The sequence below is a fragment of the Gobio gobio genome (assembly GCF_949357685.1).
Source record: "Gobio gobio genome assembly, chromosome: 11".
Lineage (NCBI taxonomy): Eukaryota > Metazoa > Chordata > Actinopteri > Cypriniformes > Gobionidae > Gobio > Gobio gobio.
In genome coordinates, this window is record NC_137104.1 from 7,193,261 (window position 1) to 7,215,215 (window position 21,955).

Genomic DNA, 21,955 nt, shown 5'->3' on the forward strand with positions numbered 1-21,955 from the left:
ACTAATATAATCACACAACAAGCTCTCACCGATGTCGAGGAGGCGGTCACCAGGCCGATTCCATTTCCAACCCTCCAGCTGCTGATGCTCCATGTACTGAAGCCTTCGGTCATGGAAAACCACCCTAACTAAACTCTATAATTCACCCCAAACCAAACACACACAAACACAAAACCATCAGGACAAGCAGCACTCTTAAAGAGCCATACACCACACCAGTCCATCCCGCACCGCTGAATCTACAGCACCGCCGCAAAAGAAATGAGATTTTTCCCTAAGTTGTGAGCTTGTAGCCTGAATTTGATGATATAAAAACTAAGTAAACGTCCTCATTTGCTGCCCTCTAAAACAAACATACAGCAAGACCTGTGGTTGATTCAGTGAAGGATTGCTGAGATTGATTCAAAACAGTAGTTTGTGATGCGATTCATTAAAAGAACTGACTCTTGAGAGTCATTTGCTCATGAATCAGATTAGATTGTTCATGTTGTATGCTTGTTTACGTAGGAGGCAAGCAAAGAGAATGCAAGATAAATATTGTCTATTTACTGTTCAAAAGTTTGGGGTGAAAAGAAACTAATACTTTTATTCAGCATTCACACATTCACTGCTGTTCTTTTGAACTTTCAACATGGATAATAATAATAAATGTTTCTTGAGCAGCAAATCACCAAATCATATTTCTGAAGGATCATGTGACACTGAAGACTGGAGTAATGATGAATAAAGAAATTAATTTGAAAATATATTTAAATAGAAAGCAATAATAATATTTCACAATATTACTGTTTTTTGATCATATTTTTATTTTTAAAGATTATTGTCTTTTGAGTAGCTTTGGTGAGCAGAAGAGACTTTTTTTCACCTTTTAACACTCCACTTTTTTTAAAATAGCTCCCCTAGAGTTAAACTGTTGAGTTTTACCATTTTTGAATCCATTGAGCCGATCTCCGGGTCTGGCGGTAGAACATTTAGCATAGCTTAGCATAGATAATTGAATCTGATTAGAGAGTCAGCATCTTGCTCAAAAATGACCAAAGAGTTTCCATATTTTCCTGTGTAATAATCGAGGAACTTTGCTTCCGTACCATGAGGGCAGCAGCGCAATGATACTTGTGAACTTCAGTCAACATAACCAACCCGCTTGCACAGAGAGCGCTGGGACTATTTTCAGGCGCTGCGTAATATCATTGCGCCGCTGTACTCATGGTACGGCACAAAGTTCCTTGATTATTACTCAGAAATGACAGTATAGTTCCTAGCCATATCGGACTAGAAAATCACAACTTTTCATTTTCCGTCGGTCTTAGTACACGATGTAACTACAGAAGAGTCAAGTTTTAAAAAGGAAAAATATTGAAACTCTGGTAAAATATTTTTAGCGAGATGCTAACGGTCTAATCAGATTCAATGATCTATGCTAAGCTATGCTAAAAGTGCTACCACCAGACCCGGAGATCGGCTGAATGGATTCAAAAACGGTAAAACTCAACTGTTCAACTGTAGGGGAGTTGGAAAATGAGCCTATTTTCAAAAAAAGTGGCGTGTTCCTTTTAATGCTGCGTTCACACCAAACGCGAATATAGCGTCTGGCGCGAGTGATTTCAATGTTAAGTCAATGGAAAGGCGCGTTGACGCGCGTCTGGAGGTCTCGCGGCGCGGAAGGCGCGTTTTGCGCGGCGCGAATCCGCCTCATTCGCGTGTCCAGTTTGCGCGAATTGAGCGTCTTGCGCGATACGCGCGTTACACGCGAATGGTGCTTTTGTGCATTCACGCGTTTGAAGCGAATTCGCGTCTGACGCCCGAGTTGAAAAATTTTAACTTTGGCGTCAATTCGCGCCGCGTTATCCAATCAGGAGCCTGCTTGCTGCGGTCACGTGGTAAAGTGACGTGTATGAGAAACCCTGCATAAATTAAAAATAGTACTATTGTGTCACAAAATGTAGTTTTAAGACTTTTTCAGGTGGGAATGTAGTTGTTTAAAGCTCAAATATGTGGTTTATTTATAAAGAGAGCGCCTATTTAAAAAAAATTATCTTGTGTTTTTGGAGTTGTGAGATCCAGGCGATCACCGGGCAATCACTGCTCATAACCCCGGCGAAGGCAGCCTTTCCTCGGCCAGTCCTTCTGGCGTCTGCCGCTGGCTCTGATGTCCTGTAGTGGTTTGTTTTGTGTAGATCTAACGGCCGAGCTTTGCTCTCATGAATCTATAATTTGTTGTCTGCCAAATCGTTTTGACTGAGGGCAAAGAGAAGTTTCATAACTTTATATTTTAAGGATATTTAAATATACATGTAGTGAAGATAATGTAGGAGTTGCCTGGACCACATTTGTGTGGCTATTAATGCTTAATATATATGTTTAAGGAAAATGAAAAGAGGCAGAGTGGTGTTTTATGACATATTTCTCCTGGAGTGCCTTGAACGCGCGTCAATTTTGCTTCCAGCGCTCGATTTCTACGCGCGTCCAATTCTCTGCGGACGCGCGAATGCATTCAAAATGTTCGCGCGTGAAACTAGACGCGGTAGACGCGATTTTGACGCTCAATTCGCGTTTGGTGTGAACGCAGCATAAGGCACAATATGTACATTTTTTGGATTAAAATATCCAAAAACCACTAGAACAATGTTATATATTTTGTTGACTTGTGTACTTATCCCAAATGTTTCCAAGAATGTTTAAATCCAGAGAAATCACCAATTTTAACCAGGACGTGTACCATGTCCGTGCATCGCCTATCAATGACATACCAGCGTTACTGACGATGTCCGTTTTTTTTTTTAGAAACCATGTAAACACCAAAGACGCTTTAATATATGATGTGTTTTATTAGACAGGTGAGCAACTGTTTGGATACATTCATTGACAGAAAACTGATCATTGTTCTACAGCTCAAAACAGTTTTACCATGTTTTACCTAATATCGATCTCTTACTGCAGTGTGAACAAGTGTCTCATAGTCGGCGCCGAGCGAACGCACAGAGAAAACAACGCTGCGTTACCACACATACACACGAGCAGAAGAAGCGGAAGTGCTCGTCTGTGACAGAATAAAAGCTCCGCCAAATTCAGGCGTCATCAAGCCACGCCTTTGTTTTGAATCAGTGACCTCTAGCGGTGAAAAATACATATTGTGGCTTTAATTGTTAAAGGTGCCCTAGAATGAGTTGAAACAATATTTTAAATTGTTCTCTGATATCAATATAGAGGGTATGTGACTTATTTAAGGGCAAAAATCGTCCAGATACGGTTTTACAGGTCCATTTACAACCCCAGAAATTGTCCCTAGAATGAAAATGTCTGTTTTTGCCTTATTTGGAAGGTCATGAATATTAATGTGGAGTTCTGCTCTGATTGGCTGTTTCACTGCGCTGCTAATTTCAGTAGCTTTAGTGACAGAAACACATCTATATTGTGCGTCATGAAAATGGAGAGATTATGCATCCAAGCTTATGTTTTATCCTGTTTCTGACGAAGATGCAGATTTTGAGGAACAACCGATTGTTTTGAGATTGGAAATGGACGCTTCTGAGTGGTAAGTTTAGTCTTTATATTCAGTAAGACCAGCAAAACGTAACGTCAGTCTTCATGTGAACTAGCATATAACATTAACTTTACACGTTAACTCATAACGTCAGTCACAACTTTGTTTTTAGCATTGTAAAAATATTTTAATCATTGTAATGCGTCGCCGTATGATTTTACAATGATAGCTTCTTCACTTTGAATCACAAACTCTAAACAGCGAACTGGGTAGGGCGTAACTTTATTGTTTGTCCAGTACAGTAAAGTTTTTTTAACAAATTGACTAGATGCCTTGTCAAATGACTATCGTTTCAACTTTAGTGGTGGAGAAGGTGACGTTAGCTAGAAGCATCTAAACTAACATAGTTAGCTCCTGAGTTATGTGTTGTTGATGAAATCCAGGCTAAAATATAGTTCTATCCAATAAAAGGGATTGCCATATGTATCTATGGTTGTATTTTGTAGATTTATATGACAACACTGGCAGGAAATAATAATATTAACAGTTTGTCAAACTGTTTTGTGTGCTACTTGGAGTTTCCTATTGTTACTGTACTAGCATCTTAATGTCTCACTAAGAAACTTCCAATTTAATCAGAAATTGTTTAGACAGTCAATAAGTGGATAAAATCACTAACTACTGCTTGCGGGAATATAGTTTGAATTGCCGCTTCTCCAGTATCAGACGCTGAGCCTGTTTGATATTGTTCCAGGTTAGAAAAACTGTCTGTGGTGAAATGGGCAGAGCAAACAAACAACTTTGAATTAAATTGTTGCGGTATCCGGTTATAGATAAACATCAACAATGTCTGTTGACAGTTTTGTTCTGTGGGAAGGGTATGAAAAGTCCTCACGTCCCCTGCACAGCCTGGAACATAACATTTATTTCCGTGATCTGCCATTTTCGCTATCCTCGCATGACGCTAGTTTCTTCACAATACCTGCAGAACTTCCAACGATTCGGCTGTGCAGTTCCGTGTGGCCTAGAACATGTGCTGGCATATGCAAATGTTGGGGCGTACATATTAATGATCCCGACTGTTGCACAGATTCGCCTATTTTTCCGTGGTGTTTTTCACAAACGAGATTTACATATGAAGGAGGAAGCAATGGTGTTTGAGACTCACTCTGTATGTGATGTCCATGTACTGAACTCTTGTTATTCAACTATGCCATGGTTAATAATTAAATGGCACCTTTAAGCAAATTTTTAATGATCCTATTTACAGATAAACCGTATCCAACAATGCCATGACACAACTGTCGTTAAACAAATAATTTAGTATTTTAATGCGTTGCTTCCATCAGTTGCTATGTTGAAATTTTGGTTTATTATTATTAGGGCTGTCAAAAGATTAATCGCATCCAAAATAAAAGTTTGTGTTTACATAATATATGTGTGTGTACTCTGTTAATTATTATTTATATATAAATACACACATTCATGTATATATTTAAGAAATATTTGCATGTATATACATTTATATAATCTATAATATATATAAATATAAATGTTGTATATATAAAAATAATATTTTTTTCTTAAATATATACATGCTTGTGTGTGTATTTATATGTAAATAATAATTAACAGAGTACACACACATGTTATGTAAACACAAACTTTTATTTTGGATGCGATTAATCGCGATTAATCTTTTGACAGCCCTAATTATTATTAGTTGAATTGAATAAAATTAGCTATTGACTTTTAGAGGTTTGTGAATAACAAATTAGCCATTATAAAATAAAAAACGGAAATAAATAAAACATTTATGAATAATAAAAACACTTAAATCAAAAAATAATCAATATCTTATTGGTTATAAACATATTGGTTTCTCTTTATTCCGCAAAACATAATTTTTGGACCAAATTCAAGTTCAAAACTCTCAACCGGAGGGAAATATAATGTTGCCGTCCGGCGAAACCTCGCATCTCCTTTATTTAGCCGCAGCGCTGTAGATTCACTGGTGCAGGAGACGCCACGCCACACAAAACCCCAAGCACACCGCACTGACAAAACACACACAATCTCCCACCTTCACAGTCTTGTTGAGTTCAGGCATCTCCCCTATTTTCCTGTTATCAAGCAATCGGATCTCATAAGACTGGCCTACATGGGAGGGGAAAGTGTGTTATTGAACACATTCTCTGTGTGTTCTTGCAGGCATTGAGAAAGAAACGACAGGTACGGAAAAGTGAAACCCTACCTTGGTTAAGGTAGGTGAGCGTCTCCTCGTGCAGTTTCACAGCAGGGGAGGTGGCGGCACACAGCACGTACTGAAACGGAGGATTCTTGGTGTCAGACTCCACGGGAACGCTAACATCTTCCTGCTTAAAGATGGGCAGAGCCAACACATCACTGAGAAACAAAGACAGACACACAGAGAAACAGAAGTTATGAAACTGTGAATAATGTTGGTTAGGACCACAGACTCTCTTCAGTCAGAATGGAAATGGTTGTTATGGAAACAGGTATATGAGGAGCCCGCTTTCACCTATAGGCTCTTTAAAAACCACACGAGTCATGTGATCGCTTGTTTCTGGACCACAGAGCACATGTTCTCATCAGACTACTGGGAAATACACATAAAAAAGGCGGTCACAAATCAATAGATTTACAAGCATATATTAATGCACTGTTAAAAAGTTTGGGGTCAGTACAATTAAAACAAACAAATTAAAAGTTTAGGTCACTTCCAAATGAAAATTTCCTGATCTTTTACTCACCCCCATCTCATCCAAGATGTTAATTTCTTTCTTTCTTCAGTGTAAAATAAATTACGTTTTTTGAGGAAAACATTCCAGGATTTTTCTCCATATAATGGACTTCAATGGCAACCCAAATGTTGAAGGTCCAAATCAATGCAGTTTCAAAGGAAGGGCTTCAGAGGCTCTGCACAATCCCAGCTGAGGAATAGAGTCTTATCTAGCCAAACCATCGGTCATTCTCTAAATAAAAAATATATACTTTTGAACCTAAATCGTTCATCCTGTGCTGCTCTGCGACACACCACGGATTGCGTAATCACGCCGGAAAGGTCACGCTAGACAAAGACAGAAGTAACGGCGCCATGTTTACAAAGTGCTCGTGCGAAGACTAATACAAACATTCTTTAGCAATAAAAGGTAAAACAACAATGTCAAACGATTTTGAAGTTGGAGATGGAGTTTTTTTTTTTAAAGGGCAGTACTTCCGCCTACGTCTAACGTGACCTTTCCGACGTGATTGCGCAATCTGAGGTACGTCGCAGAGCAGCACAAGAGGAGCAATTTAGGTTAAAAAGTATATACATGTTTATTTTTTGTCGAAAATGACGGATGGTTTGGCTAGATAAGACCCTATTCCTCGTCTGGGATCGTGCCCAGCCTCTGAAGCCCTTCCTTTGAAACGCCATTGGCAACATTTTGGTTGCCATTGAAGTCCATTTACGTGAAGAAAAAATCTGGAAAGTTTTCCTCAAAAACTTAATTTCTTTTCCACTGAAGAAAGAAAGACGAAAATCTCGGATGAGATGGGGGTGATCAGGAAATTAAGGTGAACTAATCCTTTAATACTTGTATTCAGCAAGGATGCATTAATGTGGAAAAAATTACCATAAAGACATGTTTATTTCATGTTTACCATATTTCTATTTCAGATAAAATGCTGTTCTTTCTATTCTATGAAGTATCACAGTTTCCACATAAATATTAAGCAGTACAACTGTTTTCAACATTGATAATAATAGATGCTTCTTGAGCATCAAATCATCATATTAGAATGATTTCTGATAGATCATGTGACTCTGAAGACTGGAGGAAAGATGCTGAAAATTCAGCTTTGATCACAGGAATAAATTACATTTTACAATATATTACAATAGAATATTTTAAATGGTAATATGTCAGAATATTGCTGTTTTTACTGTATTTTTAATCAAATAAATGCAGCCACGGCGAGCATTAGAAACTTCACTCAAAAACATAAAAAAATCTTACCGACCACAAACTTTGTGCATCACGAAATTGATCAAATTTAAAATGCCCCTATTATGCTATTTTAAAATCCCAGTGAACCGGAAGTTGCAAGTGATTTTATTTCAGTGCTGTGACGTATTTTCAAGTGAAATGTAATATTGAATAGAGGGCAGGGCTGTGCGATATTGAAGAAAAATATGATATGCGATATCCTTGTTAAATAATGCGATATTCGATATGCGATACGATATTGCTTTAAGTGTGTAAAATCAATTTCTTTCCCCAAATGATATCTTTCACTTAAAGCATAACCGACTGTGTTTACATGAATACTCATCAGACAGCCATTTTGACATAACTGTGTGTGTATTTGACAGTTCGAGTGTGAAACAAGACACGAAAAAAGTTTGTGTTGTGTGTCAGACAGCAGACAGCACGAGACTGCAAGGAGTTTTTTGCAAGTTATTGCGTTTAATAACTCTTTTTAACATCAAGCAAGTCACATAAGTAACAGTCGTGTGCTCAGTCTATTCTCTGCTATATGCGTCAACCTAAAACGTACACTTTTCACAATGTTGAAGTAGCCTTTTAAAATCATTCAGATATTGCATGCCCTTGCGATATGCATATTGCGATATGTACATTTTCAATATTTCGATCATTTCTATATATTGCGTAGCTCTTATAGAGGGCAGGGTTTTCTCCATATCTCGCTCATAGCAGACTAACGGTTGGAGGGGAGTGGTTAAGGATATTCAAACCCAAGCCGTCAAACTGCCGTCATCGGAAAGGGAACGCCATTCCAGACTGGAAGTTACTTTTCAGATTTTGATTAAAGATTACCACGGCAAACGAGTGTTTTTTCTGTGTATTAATTTACACGGATTAGGATTCACCCTAAGACCTTTAATGTGTGCTAACAAAGTAAATCAGATTGATTTCGAATTCATGAGGACTTTTTTTCAGAGACTTCTACAATATGTTTACACGCATACAAGGTCAAAAAACACAATCATTTTCTTATAATATGTGACCCGTGCTGGCAAAATGAGTCGCAATGAGCAAATTTGAGCTACACCTTTTTGAAGTCGATAGAGTCAGCAAAGACAATTTTGAGAGAAATCAAGTTCAAGTTTTCTGAAGGTTTAAAAACAAAATCCCCTAGCAACCATGCCTTAAAATCCCAGGTAATAACAACTTTGACACACACCATCTCAACACCAAATATCTATAGGAAAAAAATACATATAATTAACTTTTTTTCGCCTTACCACAATTGTTTGATTAACATTAATGAAACAAGATCTACTGTAACGCACGGATCTAATACAATGTTCCACATCAGATGTTTTCCCCCAACAGTTAACAAAACGTTCACTACTCAAGACAACAGATAATGTTTGCGAATACTCGCCAAGACAGATATTTTGAAATACTGTAATTTTTCTGTGAATTTGTGTATATCGGGATCTTTGTGCGTGCTTCGGATCTTACATCAGCATCAAAGCATGAGTTTGAACATCACATTCCTCACATATCGCCAGCAGCCATATCACCCTGTAGCCCAAGACTGGTTTCCCACTGAAGCTAAGCAGGGCTGAGCCTGGTTAGTACCTGGATGGGAGACCAAACTGGGAAAACTAGGTTTCTGCTGGTAGAGGTGTTAGTGAGGCCAGCAGGGGGCGCTCACCCTGTGGTCTGTGTGGGTCCTAACGCCCCAGTATGGGGACACTATACTGTAACAAGCACCGTCCTTCGGATCAGACGTTAAACCGAGGTCCTGACTCTCTGTGGTCATTCAAAATCCCAGGATGTCCTTCGATAAAGAGTAGGGGTGTAACCCCGGCATCCTGGCCAAAAAAATGTGCCCATTGGCCCCTGTCCATCATGGCCTCCTAATCATCCCCATATATATATACGAATGGTATCATCCCTCAGTCTCCTCTCCACCAATCAGCTGGTGTGTGGTGGGCGTACTGGCGCAATATGGCTGCCGTCGCATCATCCAGGTGAATACTGCACATTGGTGGTGGTTGAGGAGATTCCCCCCTTCTATGTAAAAGCGCTTTGAGTGAGTGCCTAGAAAAGCGCTATATAAATGTAATTAATTATTATTATTATTATTTCACTGGTTCAGACTCGCCATTGAGAATTCACTATGAATAATCAAGTTGGAACCAAGCTGCAACCTCCCGCAGTTTCTCTTGAAGCCGATACGGAAGTGACTTAAACTGCAATTCATCGACTGGCCACTAGAGACGGGCTCCAGAAGGAGCAGAATCTCATTGAGCTCATGTTAAAATGCCAAACTTTACAGCAGATTAAAACATGTTTACAGTCTGGTACAAATTGTGGCTTTTGGTCTATACGGCTAATTTTGCTCTTCATGACGACTGTGAGGGGGGTGAATATTTTTGTAACTTTTTCGTTTACATTATATAAAGCCTTAAAGTTCTGCATAATTAAGGGTGTGGCCACTTTGAGTGACATGTGGATTGTCGTTTGTCTGCTGTCTGTTAGACATCGCGTCACTTCAGCTCCGCCCACGTCCCGCCTCTTTGCCCATTTTCTGTTATCCTGGAGTGACGCGCTACCAAGATGGCGACGGCCAGCTCGACCTATTTTACACTTCAAAACTGCTCTTCAGAATCCTATGGGTGACGTCCCGGAAACTACGTCCATATTTTTTTTACAGTCTGGTTGGAACGGTCCGCTTTAAAACAGTACCAAACTTGTGCTGAGGGGAAGCTCCAGTCGTCCAGAAGTGAGCGGAGAAAAACAACATTTTAATGGACAAAAGGAAAAGGTACTCCTCTCAGAAAACATGCAAATTAAGATAATTTTAGATGTTTAATTGCGATGACATTTTCCACTTGTTTTGCCTGTAGCTCATAATTAACCCATGCACTTTCGGACTCATTTTGCCAGCATGGGTCACATATACATAATGCACTTCACATAATTTTTCAAAGAGTCTGAAAAATGTTTGTTTAAAGATTCAGTCTCTCTAACTTTGGCTGCGCCATATCGTTGTCTCGTGATGGATTCATTCTTCATTAACAGAACCGGCGTGGAGTTAAAAGTAGAAAATGAGTGCCGTAGCGAGCGAGGAAATTGTTGATAAAACAGGAAAACAAGTCTGTATGGCAGTTTTTGGGATTGTATAAGTCAAGCCCAATGTCGTCTCCAAATTATGTAAGACCGTCGTCCCTACCAAGACTGGTAATACCTAGTGCTGGGCGGTATACCGGTTCATACCGAATACCGGTATTTATTTTTTTTATGATATGAATTTTGATGATACCGCAGTACCGGTATATGTCGCTTTAACAACGTTCGGAACGCGGCGCAGAGCGTCATTGTTTGAGAGGGGACCCATTTCATTGATGCACTGTATGGCTGAATCCTATACCCTCATTCACTATTCCCTACGTTATCACATTTGAAGGAGTGAATGAAAACGTTCGTGAAGTTGGACAGCGTTGTGTGTACATTGCGGTGCAATTCACGCGGCGCGCGCGAGAGAGAGAGCGGTTTCTGCGCGGAGCGCCGCGATGAGATTAACAGCGTTCTCCACATGGATCATATAGCACTGATTTAGACCGGAGCCAGCGCGCTTAAGTTTTTAATGGACATATTTCATATACTCTACTGCTCTAGTCTAGACATGAACCAGAAGCGTGCGCGCATATTTCATCACGTCTTATTAAAATGAAATATATGCACTGATTACACTGATACAACCATGTGTCTAATCACGAACGCGCTGACACAATGGATTATTCTGCTACACAAAAGACAATGATGTAAATGAATAAAGAAACTGACAATTCAAAGAAGAATGGGGCAAAAAGTAACTGCTTTATTCTTTCTATGTTAAACTGATGTGTCATTCGTTCAGAAAGTGCTCTCTTTGATATCCACGTTTCTCCTCGTTTTGGCAGTTTGTTGTTATATAGGATTAGATTTTTAAAATGCTTAAGGTGCCCTCAACTCAATATAATATTCAACTTAATATTCAGGTGTCTGTAAGTATGACTCTGAGTGTGTTGCAGGTCTTTGTTTTATTAGTTGTTGTCTCTCCACAGCATCATTTTATGAGGCATTGTTAACCTGTATTAACTCTAGTGTGGAGTTTTTCTACAATATTCACTCATCATGACAGTAAAACAGGGTATTCTAGTGAATCTCCTGCAGTATTTCCTCTCTCAATCAGTAGAAAATGTGATTAACACCTGGTTTTGCATAGGGGAAAAAATACCGTCATATACCGTGAAACCGATATAATTTAGATAAATACTGTGATATACATTTTTGGTCATACCGCCCAGCACTAGTAATACCACAAACTTGTTTTACCACCTTATGCCTTGTTTATACTTTCGTCTGGCTCCGCAGTGCACACGCCTCGTTCTTTGGGGCGGTGTTTATACTCGACGTGCTCATCGTTGTGCTATTCTTGACTTTGGCTGAATCCGAAATCAATCACTATTCCCTACTTTATTCCACTAATACAGTTCACTTGAAGGAGTGAATGAAAACAAGTGAGTGAATTCAGACATCCGCTGTGTGTACATCAGCTGTACACTCATTATTACGGTGCAAAGTGGGATAAAATGAGTGCACTCAACGTCCACTATGGTTTCGGACACCACTACAAATGGCTGTCCCCTCAAATAGGGCCCTATTTAAGGGCATAGGGGGCGATTTCGGATTCAGCCTTTGAAACTACATCGAGAGGTAATGTTACTCTGCATCAGTGCCTTATGACAAAGCATCTAAACGGTACAAAGAAATAACGGAGGCACTGCACCTTAATGTTAAGGGATAATTGTTTAGTGTTCATTGTGATTTTAGACTTGAGTTTATATTTTAATTATTTGAGTGTTTTCCATGGTTGTTGTTGACATTTCTGCCTTTATAACTAAGGGGATTATAATCAGAGGAAAGTTACGTTTAAAATAAAAATGTTCGACCGATATGATACACTTATATCGTGATACAGTTTTCAGCCATATCGCCCAGCCCTAACTGTAAGTCCACAAGACTGAAAGTGCACATGAAAGTGTGCCATTTGGGACAGGGCCAAAGAAAACCATAGGCTGGTATTATGCAAATTAGTAGGTATGCAACAGGACTCGCGAGACTGGAGTTGCTGACGTTTTAGGTGGTTCAGAATCGATTCTCTTTTAGAAGAAAATGGCTATTTGTCGTGCACTGTGCAAGCCTTTCACATTCACAAAGATTTATATTACACACTACATGAAAGGTAAAGTCCGAAAAAGCATAATTGTGGCACTTTAACAATAAACAATTATTTCACTCTGATATTAGGGGGTGAATAAATACTGGTGGTATGAGGCCGAGGCATAATAAGACAGCTAAAGACGCAGAGTCAGTCAGCTGCCAGCATGCTTGAAATGACGCAACGTTTGTCACAGTGTCGGCCGCAGGATCCCTCCTGCCCGCCAATCTGCAAGTGTTTTCTGAAATATGAGCAGCTCCACTGAAACATTCCGTTCCACAGCTGCTCATTCCACATGATCGCAAGACAGATAATTAGCATCTCACAACCTCATTCACCTCAGCACGAAAACATCACATTAGCGCCCTGTCACTGCACTGACTTACAGATACAGTGGGAAAATCATAAACATATCACCATGAAATCTGGGTATTGAACCCATCTGACGGAAAACACCTGCAACGAAGCAGCCATAACTGCATCTAGCATTCCTGTATACATTTCCTAAACGTTCAATGGCTAATGCGATCAGAAGAAATAAGGGCAGCTGACATGAAAAGCAGCCGTATCCTGCAGTGACATGCTATAGTTCATTTAAAACTCTTTTTGAAGCTTTCATTACTTTATTATATCGGAAACTAAACTGGAATATTTCTATTTGCTTTGTCATGCCGTAGAACCATTTTGAATGAACTAGCGAATGCAAAAACACACACACATATACAGTTGCAAGAAAAAGTATGTGACCCACTTGCAGAATCTGTGAATAATTTTAACAAAAGAGAGATGACACAAAATGCATGTTATTTTTTATTTAGTGCTGTCCTGAATAAGATATTTACTTGTTTACACACAGTCCACAAGAAGTTTACACACCCTTGATTCTCAATACTGTCTTTCCCTGATGATCCACGGCTGTGTGTGTGTGTTTTCTGATATTGTTCTTGAGTCTCTTGTTTGTCCTGAGCAGTTAAACTGACCAACGTTCTTCAGAAAAATCCTGCAAATTCTTCAGTTTTCCAGCATCTTTTGCATATTCGAACCCTTTCCAGGAGCGACTGTACAGTGAAAACTTTTTGAATTTGAAGATCAAGGTAAATTGTACTTCATTTGTCTTCCGGGAAACATGTAAGTATCTTCTGTTGCTTCCGAAGGGCAGTAATAAATTAATACAATTTAAATTGAATCAAAATAAGAAAAATTTGGACATCATTGTGCTCAAAAGTTTTCACCCCCGGCTCTAAATGCGTCGTGTTTCCTTCTGGAGCATCAATGAATGGTCTGAAGCTTTTTTTTAACAGTTGTGTTTTTAGTCCCTCAATCGTCCTCAGCGTGAAAAGATGGATCTCAGAATCGTACAGTCCCTGCTGGAAAGGGTTCAAATATGCAAAAGATGCTGGAAAACTGAAGAATTTGCAGGACCTGGAGGATTTTTCTGAAGAATGTTGGTCAGTTTAACTGCTCAGGACAAACAAGAGACTCAAGAACAACATCACAAAACACTCACACACACAGCCATGGATCATCAGGGAACGACAGTATTGAGAATCAAGGCTGTGTAAACTTTTTAGATAAATTCAGCATTTTTTTGGTCTATATGTACAAAAACATTTTTATATAAAATATCTGATTCAGGACAGCACTAAATAAAAAAACGCATTTTCTATGATCCCTCATATTTTGTTAAAAATTCTGCATGCGGTTCACATACTTTTCTGCAAACTTTAGGTCAAAAGTTTACATACCCCTTGTTTTACCCCTAATTTTGACAAAATAAGCGGTACCATACAACATTTTATTTTTTTATTTAGTACTGTCCTGAAAAATATATTTTACATAAAATATTTTTTTTTTAATTTATATTCCACAAGACGATAAAAAAAAATAGCTGAATATATAAAAATGACCTCATTTAAATGTTTACATGGACTATATGTAATATATATTCAGGGCTTGACAATTTTTTTTGCTCAGCAGTCACTGTGGCTAGTGGTTTTCCACAGTTACTAGCCACTAAATTATGCCCCTGATGGGGTTTTGGTTTCCTTGCCACTGTTGCCTCTGGCTTGGCGTGCTCAGTTGGGGACACTGCATTTTTCAACTAAACATCGAAATAAATCTAATTAATAAACTAAATTAACCATTTAAACGAAATTACTGATCTAATTATTGATCTAAAGCCCACACTGTCACTGTATGATAATTGAAATGAACTGATGACATCAGCGTTTTTTTTTTCTTGACTTCTGTTTGGGACAGAAACAAGAAACAAAAATGCAAACAGAAAAAATATTATTTTTCTTACCCAATTGGCAGATATTTGTTTTAAGCAAAAACACACTTCAATTTCATTTTATTTTCCAGAAAACAAGAAAAAAAATCTTATGTCATTTAACTTATCTAGTAAATGCATCTTGATTTAAGATTTTTTAGATACATTTAGACTAGAAACAAGACAAAAATACTAAGTAAGAGCATTTTTTGGAGTGCACACATGGCAAAAAGAAAAAATTGTATTTCAATATCTAGAATGGCTTTATGGTACTTAAGTCTATAAACATATTTACAAATGCACAAAATTGCAAGTTTAAGACAAAAATAGTCTGCAATTAGGCCTTTATTGCTCATTTACCTACATGTCTACATTAAAAATGAAATAATATTAGATATTAACCTACATTTCTGACAAATTACCCGCGGGCCGGACTTTGGACACCCCTGCTTTAAGAGCTGACGCACGGATCCATTATACTGTTACACATGCGTTTTCTTTCTCAACTGTTACGTTCACTTAAAACAGAACTGATTGTGTTTATGTGAATACTCGTTAAGACCGGCATTTTGACTTTATTGTGTGTGTATTTAACTGTTTAAGCTCAATAAGCAGCAAAAAATAACTCAATTTAGTGCTGAGAGATGGCTTTATGCGGGAGCACAAAATCTATTTACAAAATTACCCGCCAAAGTGGCTAGTAGGAGTGGCTGTGTTACACGCCACTGCTGATACCCAGCGCATTTGGCTGGTGTTAATGTCAAGCCCAGTAAAAATAATCTGTGTGTGTGTGCACAGATTATTATTTGTTATAATATTTCCCACATTAACACAAACACAACTCTAACATTAGATAACACAAATCTAATTTAATTAGTGCTGGATTTAAATATATTTTAGTAGGGCCCTATGATTTCCGCATATCAATAACGCAGAATTTCCCGGAATTTTACATATTTGGAATGAAATGCGGTTTTGTGTGGGAGAAGAACGTAGCCTATGTCTGGGGAAAATACAGACCGGGGGAAGCAAATCTGGGAAAGCACAACCCCTCCCGTCATTTCAGCCCCCCCTTTAAAACAATCTCCACGGCTCTGCTTTCGTCGGCAAAAAGTTAAGAAACTAAACGCTAAGCCCTCAGTACCAAGCCGAGTAGTTCCCTCGCGGGGAGTGCTTGCTGTATTTTGCCTTGTTTTTAATGCACTGTATGGAAAATAATGTCTTAAATGAACTTGAGAAAATGAGATGCGCGGGAGATGCACTGAATGCTTCATGTTCTGAAGCGGTAGATCTTAAAGTGACAGCAGCACTGATAATGTCTGTCATTAATGTTCAAAGAACAACGGGAACAGAAGATTGTAGCTTTAATGATGATTCATCTATATTTCACTTATTATTTATGCTGTTAAGAAAGGTATTGATAACTTTATTCAATTTCTGTGTAGACCATGTCTGACAGGTAAGGCCACATATAAATATAATATTTATTATAATGGGTTTATGTAAAGATTGTTTTAAGTTCAATTAAATTAAAAGTTGTTATTTTTTACAGCCTAATAAATGTTGAAATTGGGAGCTTTCAGTTATACTGTAATGTAACGTCATTAATGTTTCATAGAGACATTAGTATCGGTGATACTGCCCTTCATTCATAAAAAGATGCCATTACAACACACATTTAAAATATGCTGTCTTTAAATTGTTTCTACATTAATTTGGAGAGTAACAGAAATTATTACAATATCAAAATATTAAAGAACTCCAATGTTTTTAATTGCAATTAATCATGATTAATTACAGAAAAAAATAGTTTTTTTTAAATGATCAATTCACAGCACTAATATTTTGTTGTGACTTGAAGTACTTAGAGTGCAGTGTTATGTTGCATCTTGTGGTATTTGTCCTGAAAAGTAAATGTGATGTTAGTTTGTTACATCAATAAATTTAAGGTCATTCCTATTTTATGTTCTATTATATTAACATTAAAAACACACTCTTTTTACGACTAAAATAACAGTTAAAGCTACACTGTGTGATATTTTCCCCCATCTAGTGGTGAAAAGGTATATGACCATCCAGTGAATATTAGTTTCTGTTCCTCTCAATTCCGATTTCGTTTTAACTCCTACGGTGGCCGATTTAGTCCAAGATTAACATGGCGACCTCGTCCACATTCGACACGGTGCCATCGAGTGTTAAAACGTGAAAGGCGAAGCTTGAATTTACGGGTATGTCCCTCTTTGGCTAATGTCCTTTCAAGATGGAGGGGCAACATGGCGACCCGCATTCGAACCCCTCACCCGTATGTATTTTCAATGACATATTATAAACTTACGAGAATACTTTATTACTTGAAAGAAGTAAATATACATTAATGAGCACATATTTTTGAGTGTTTTTAGCTAAGAATTAAATAAAAAAGTTACAGTGTAGCTTTAAGGGTAAAAAATTAATTAAATTTAAACGAAAAAATAAGGAATTAGCAAAAATTAACGGAAAAAAACGGAATTTGGGAAAAAATAAAACGGATTTCATAGGGCCATATTTTAGCCACAAATCTGGCCAATATTGATAAGCCAATAATTTGTAATGATCCCTTATAATTTCCATTATAATAATTGTGTAGGTTTTAACCTTTAAGTCTGTTGACAGGTTGTGCCTGGACTACCCATAAACACTGTCTGGTGGACTCTAATGCCAATAGAGCGCAGTGTCAACTGCAAATCTGCAGGGTGCTGGAAGAGCAAGAAACCTGATATGACAGGAGGAGAGCATGTGAACCGCCTTCTCCCCCCCGTCTCACACTCCAGCGCTCCCACCAACACCACCACAGGACGTCAACTCCACCACTGACGACACGGCCTCGCTCTGAGGACTTCAGACACTTGCATACGCACACATGCAGAATAACGGCGCGCTCCAGGGAACATGCTGATGTTGCTCTTTCCACCACAACCTCCAGAAGGCTGCCACATCCCAGAGAAACTGTTCCATGGAACCTGACCTCAGGCGCATAATGTGTATTCCTATCACGCACTGACCGTAAACTCCTCATGGCCAAATGGGAACAGCGAGAGATGCTAGGGATTTGAAAAAGCTACAGTTTAAATAAGCTCCAAAATGATCATTAATAATCCAATTGACGCATGGTTTGCCTCTTCAGAAACTGTAGCACAATCAGCTTTAATTCATGGAAAAACCAATGCATGTCTATAAATAAAATGTTAACTCACTATGATGACAGCTTGATATTTAGTCAGATTCAACTGAATGCCAGAAACAATAACACACAGAAAACACATTTAATAATGTGATGTTTTCTAATCTGATTCTGTATTATGTTAAAAAGGCTGTCAGGCTGTAAAGGTGAACCATGTGATTTCTAAGCAAAGTAGAGTAGATCAATGACATCAATTAGTAGGGCAAACAGAAAGCTCATTTACAATCAGTGCAACGTGCCTACTTTTTTAAACAACCTTCTGGAATAGTTTTTCCCCCCGATTAATTTTTCCTATAAATTTTTTTTTAAACCCTTTTATTTAAAGGAACACTCCACTATTTTTGAAAATAGGCTCATTTTTCAACTCCCCTAGAGTTAAACAGTTGCGCTTTACCGTTTTTGAATCCATTCAGCCGATCTCCGGGTCTGGCGGTAGCACTTTTAGCATAGCTTAGCATAGATCATTGAATCTGATTAGAACGTTAGCATCTCGCGCAAAAATTACCAACGAGTTTAGATATTTTTTCCTATTTAAAACTCGACTCTTCTGTAGTTACATTGTGTACTAGGGTTCGGCGATGTCTCCTAAATTGGCAGTTGACGATGTTTACAATAAAACATCGTGATGGACGATGATATCGTCGTTTTTTTATTAATACAAATATATAATTTACTATATCTGTATTTTACCATCTCTTTACATAAATACTATTTTCTACTTAAAAACGATATAATTTCGTTATTTTTCTAACCCAAATAATGACTCATCCGCGCTAGGTTGCACGTGAGGGGAAAAAAGTAGCTTCCTTCCACTTAAGAAGAGTTGTGCACATTTTATTTTAATATATCTCTTTACATAAATACCATTTTCTACTTCAAAACTATAATTTCGTCAGTGTTTTGTATGTTAATGCTGTTTTACGTGAATACAGAGTGAAGCACAAAGCTTTGTTTACAAAGGAAATAAATTTGCAGCCATGAATGGATTCATGCCGAATGAGAGAGGTAGGCTGAGCCCAGTTTAAGATTTGTCAGCTTTTTTATTCTGTTTTGCGATTTCCGTGAATTTTAACAATAGGCCTAACGTTAGTCCATTTTATCCCACATGGACATCTCGTTTCTTTTCTCAAATCTTCACTCGCGTCGCACCCATTTCGCAAGGAATTATAAACGTTTCTTCCTTTCGTTTGTTTATAGCCTAATTAAGTCTATTATACCCATTCACATCCTTTACTGTGGGAAAGTAGAAAAACATTGTAGGACGAATAGGCTACCTTTTTACTTAATTTTATTTAACACAGTTTGTGCTTGTTATTAGACTTGGTAAGGCGCGTCAAGTTTATTTGAATAGCGCATTTCACACACACAGGCCATTTTACTTTCGTTTTCTCTGGCAGTGAATAATCAAACATAGCTTAAATGTCTTTACCCTGTGGAAGATAAAATTCGCTCTTCAGACCTTTTTCAACAAGTGTGGCTTTGCAAGGTCATGAGAAAACATGAAGACGAAGATATTTGAGAAGGTGTCTATCCAGCTCGTGATCTCGCGCAGAGCGGAGGGGACGCATCATTGAGGGGAAATAAATTATTATTTTTTTTTTATAATATTTAATTTTCTTATATTCTTTAGGTTACCATTATTTACTGATAATTGTTTAAATATTTAACAGGCTGTGGTGTGTTGTTTCACTGACGGAAGCGCTGAAAGAAACACGCATGCTTGAAATGGATGTCTGAGCCTTGTTTATTATTTCAAAATGTAGGCTATATCTGGCAGAGACTACAGTTTTTAAAATAGAATATATGCATTAGTTATATTCTCAATTTAATTTTCAGGGCAATCCCTGCAAAGTTTTTAACTATAGAAAAGGATTTAGTGTGCTTCGCACTCACAACAAGACTCGCAATGGGGGGCGTGGCATCACGATGGTGGAGCGTCCATCGGCACAACCCTATTGTGTACTGAGACCGACGGAACATGAAAAGTTGTGATTTTCTAGTCCGGTATGGCTAGGAATTATACTCTCATTCCTGCGTAATAATCAAGGAACCATGAGCTATGCTAAAATTCCTACCGCCAGACCTGGAGATCGGCTGAATGGATTTGAAAACGGTAAAACTCAACTGTTTAACTCTAGGGGAGTTGGAAAATGAGCCTATTTTCAAAAATAGTGGCGTGTTCCTTTAACGCCCGTTCACACCAAGGACGATAACCAGGGTGTGAAATTAGCACCCGCCACCAGCCAATGGCAGGAGACTTTGCCGTGTGTACCAGCCACAGTGGCAGGTGGATTGAAAAACATATTTTTATTGGTTACTACTTAAAACATTCCTTGTAACGGATAGGACAGATTTAGTCAAAAAATGCTGTTGCTAGTAACAATAATGCACTTTGGTCGAGTAACTCATTTGATTGGTTTTCAGCGCTGAGCTGAGGTACAGAGACGTTAGGAAAATTATCGGTTAAAAAAATGTGGCGACATATCCCCGTTGTTAAGAGGCCCGCCGCGGAGTCCGCATCTTACTCTTGCTGCTCATTTTTCAAAAAATAATATTAAAGGCTAATATTTAAACATAGCCTAACTATGAATCTAAACAGGCTATGGTTTCTTTAACCCTCTGTTCGACGAAGGCGCCGGCGCGTTCTGATGGAGTTTTTCCTTTATGACAGCGGAAACAACTCATAATACTCCGTTATATTTAGCCATACAGATCAGTGCAAGACATAATTATAAACCATAAACTGTCTACTTTTATGTACACTCACAATAACAACAAAGGCCGTGAACTCAGGGAACAGATTATTTTGCACTCCACTTCAAACGCGTCTTCATTTAAAAAATGCCTTTTGTTTATTAAACGCAAAGTTTTTTATTTTAAAAGCATTTCTAAATTCAGTTCATATTTCCAACAAACTAAATTCCAAGCCAAAATAACGTGAGTTACCACCATGCAAATTCAAACCTTTTGCGCTTTTCATTTTAGTTAATGCTTTGAATAACACGCCAATATCTCCTTCCATTAAAAATAATGGCTAGAGCAGTGGCTGGGATATACATAAACCTACCAACATACGTGGCATTTTCAGTAGCTCGGTTACTTTTAAAACAGTTTAGCTTTTCCAGTAGCCAACAACTTTATCCAGAAAGTAGCTGTATAGCGTGACCAAAAGCTACATTACGTTTTAGGTTCTGACGAGAACGAGCCTGTAATAACGCGCAGCTCAATAATCCGCTCCACTCATGATATCCACTCCAAATAAAAATGTCTGCAGCTCTTAAACCCTATGGTCTATATTCATAAATCTGGTCTTATTTTAAACTAGACACTTGAAATTTTGTTACCCAAGAGTCATAACTCGAAGTAGTTGCCTATAGGAACACAGAAAAACAAGGTAAAATATACATGTAAATACTAAAAAATGTACTAAAAAATTTAAATTCACTTAGGGAAAAATGTATGAGACTTTAATGTTAAGGGCCTGAAAATATCCTAAATATAAAACTGAATGTCTGATCATGTTTTGATTAAAATGTGAGGATGATATTCTCAAAAATGTAAATTCTTTAAGCTTTTATGTCAAGAAAAGTCTAGGTGTCCTTTCAAAAAGGCCCTTTATTTCAGAACACTTGTAATTGTATAGAGTAGTTTTTCATTCAAATAAATCTGCAATAAACTGCTAATTATAATGGATATACAGTTACTGAAAAACTAAAGCAACTATTTACAG

At 37.9% G+C, this 21,955-nt stretch overlaps 1 protein-coding gene across 3 annotated transcripts in view; it reads right to left on the minus strand.

The window, feature by feature from the left end:
- Nucleotides 1–21,955, minus strand: part of ubp1 (upstream binding protein 1) — a 47,555-nt gene that overhangs the window by 23,311 nt on the left and 2,289 nt on the right. Inside the window, exons 2-4 of one of the 3 annotated variants that reach the window (XM_079829235.1) lie at nt 5,739–5,890; nt 5,568–5,641; nt 30–135 (exon numbers count right to left, since the gene is read on the minus strand). In XM_079829235.1, coding sequence (XP_079685361.1) covers nt 30–135; nt 5,568–5,641; nt 5,739–5,890 — 332 coding nt within the window. The remainder of the gene's footprint in view (nt 1–29; nt 136–5,567; nt 5,642–5,738; nt 5,891–21,955) is intronic. The other 2 variants (XM_079829237.1, XM_079829236.1) reach the window with 2 other exon arrangements.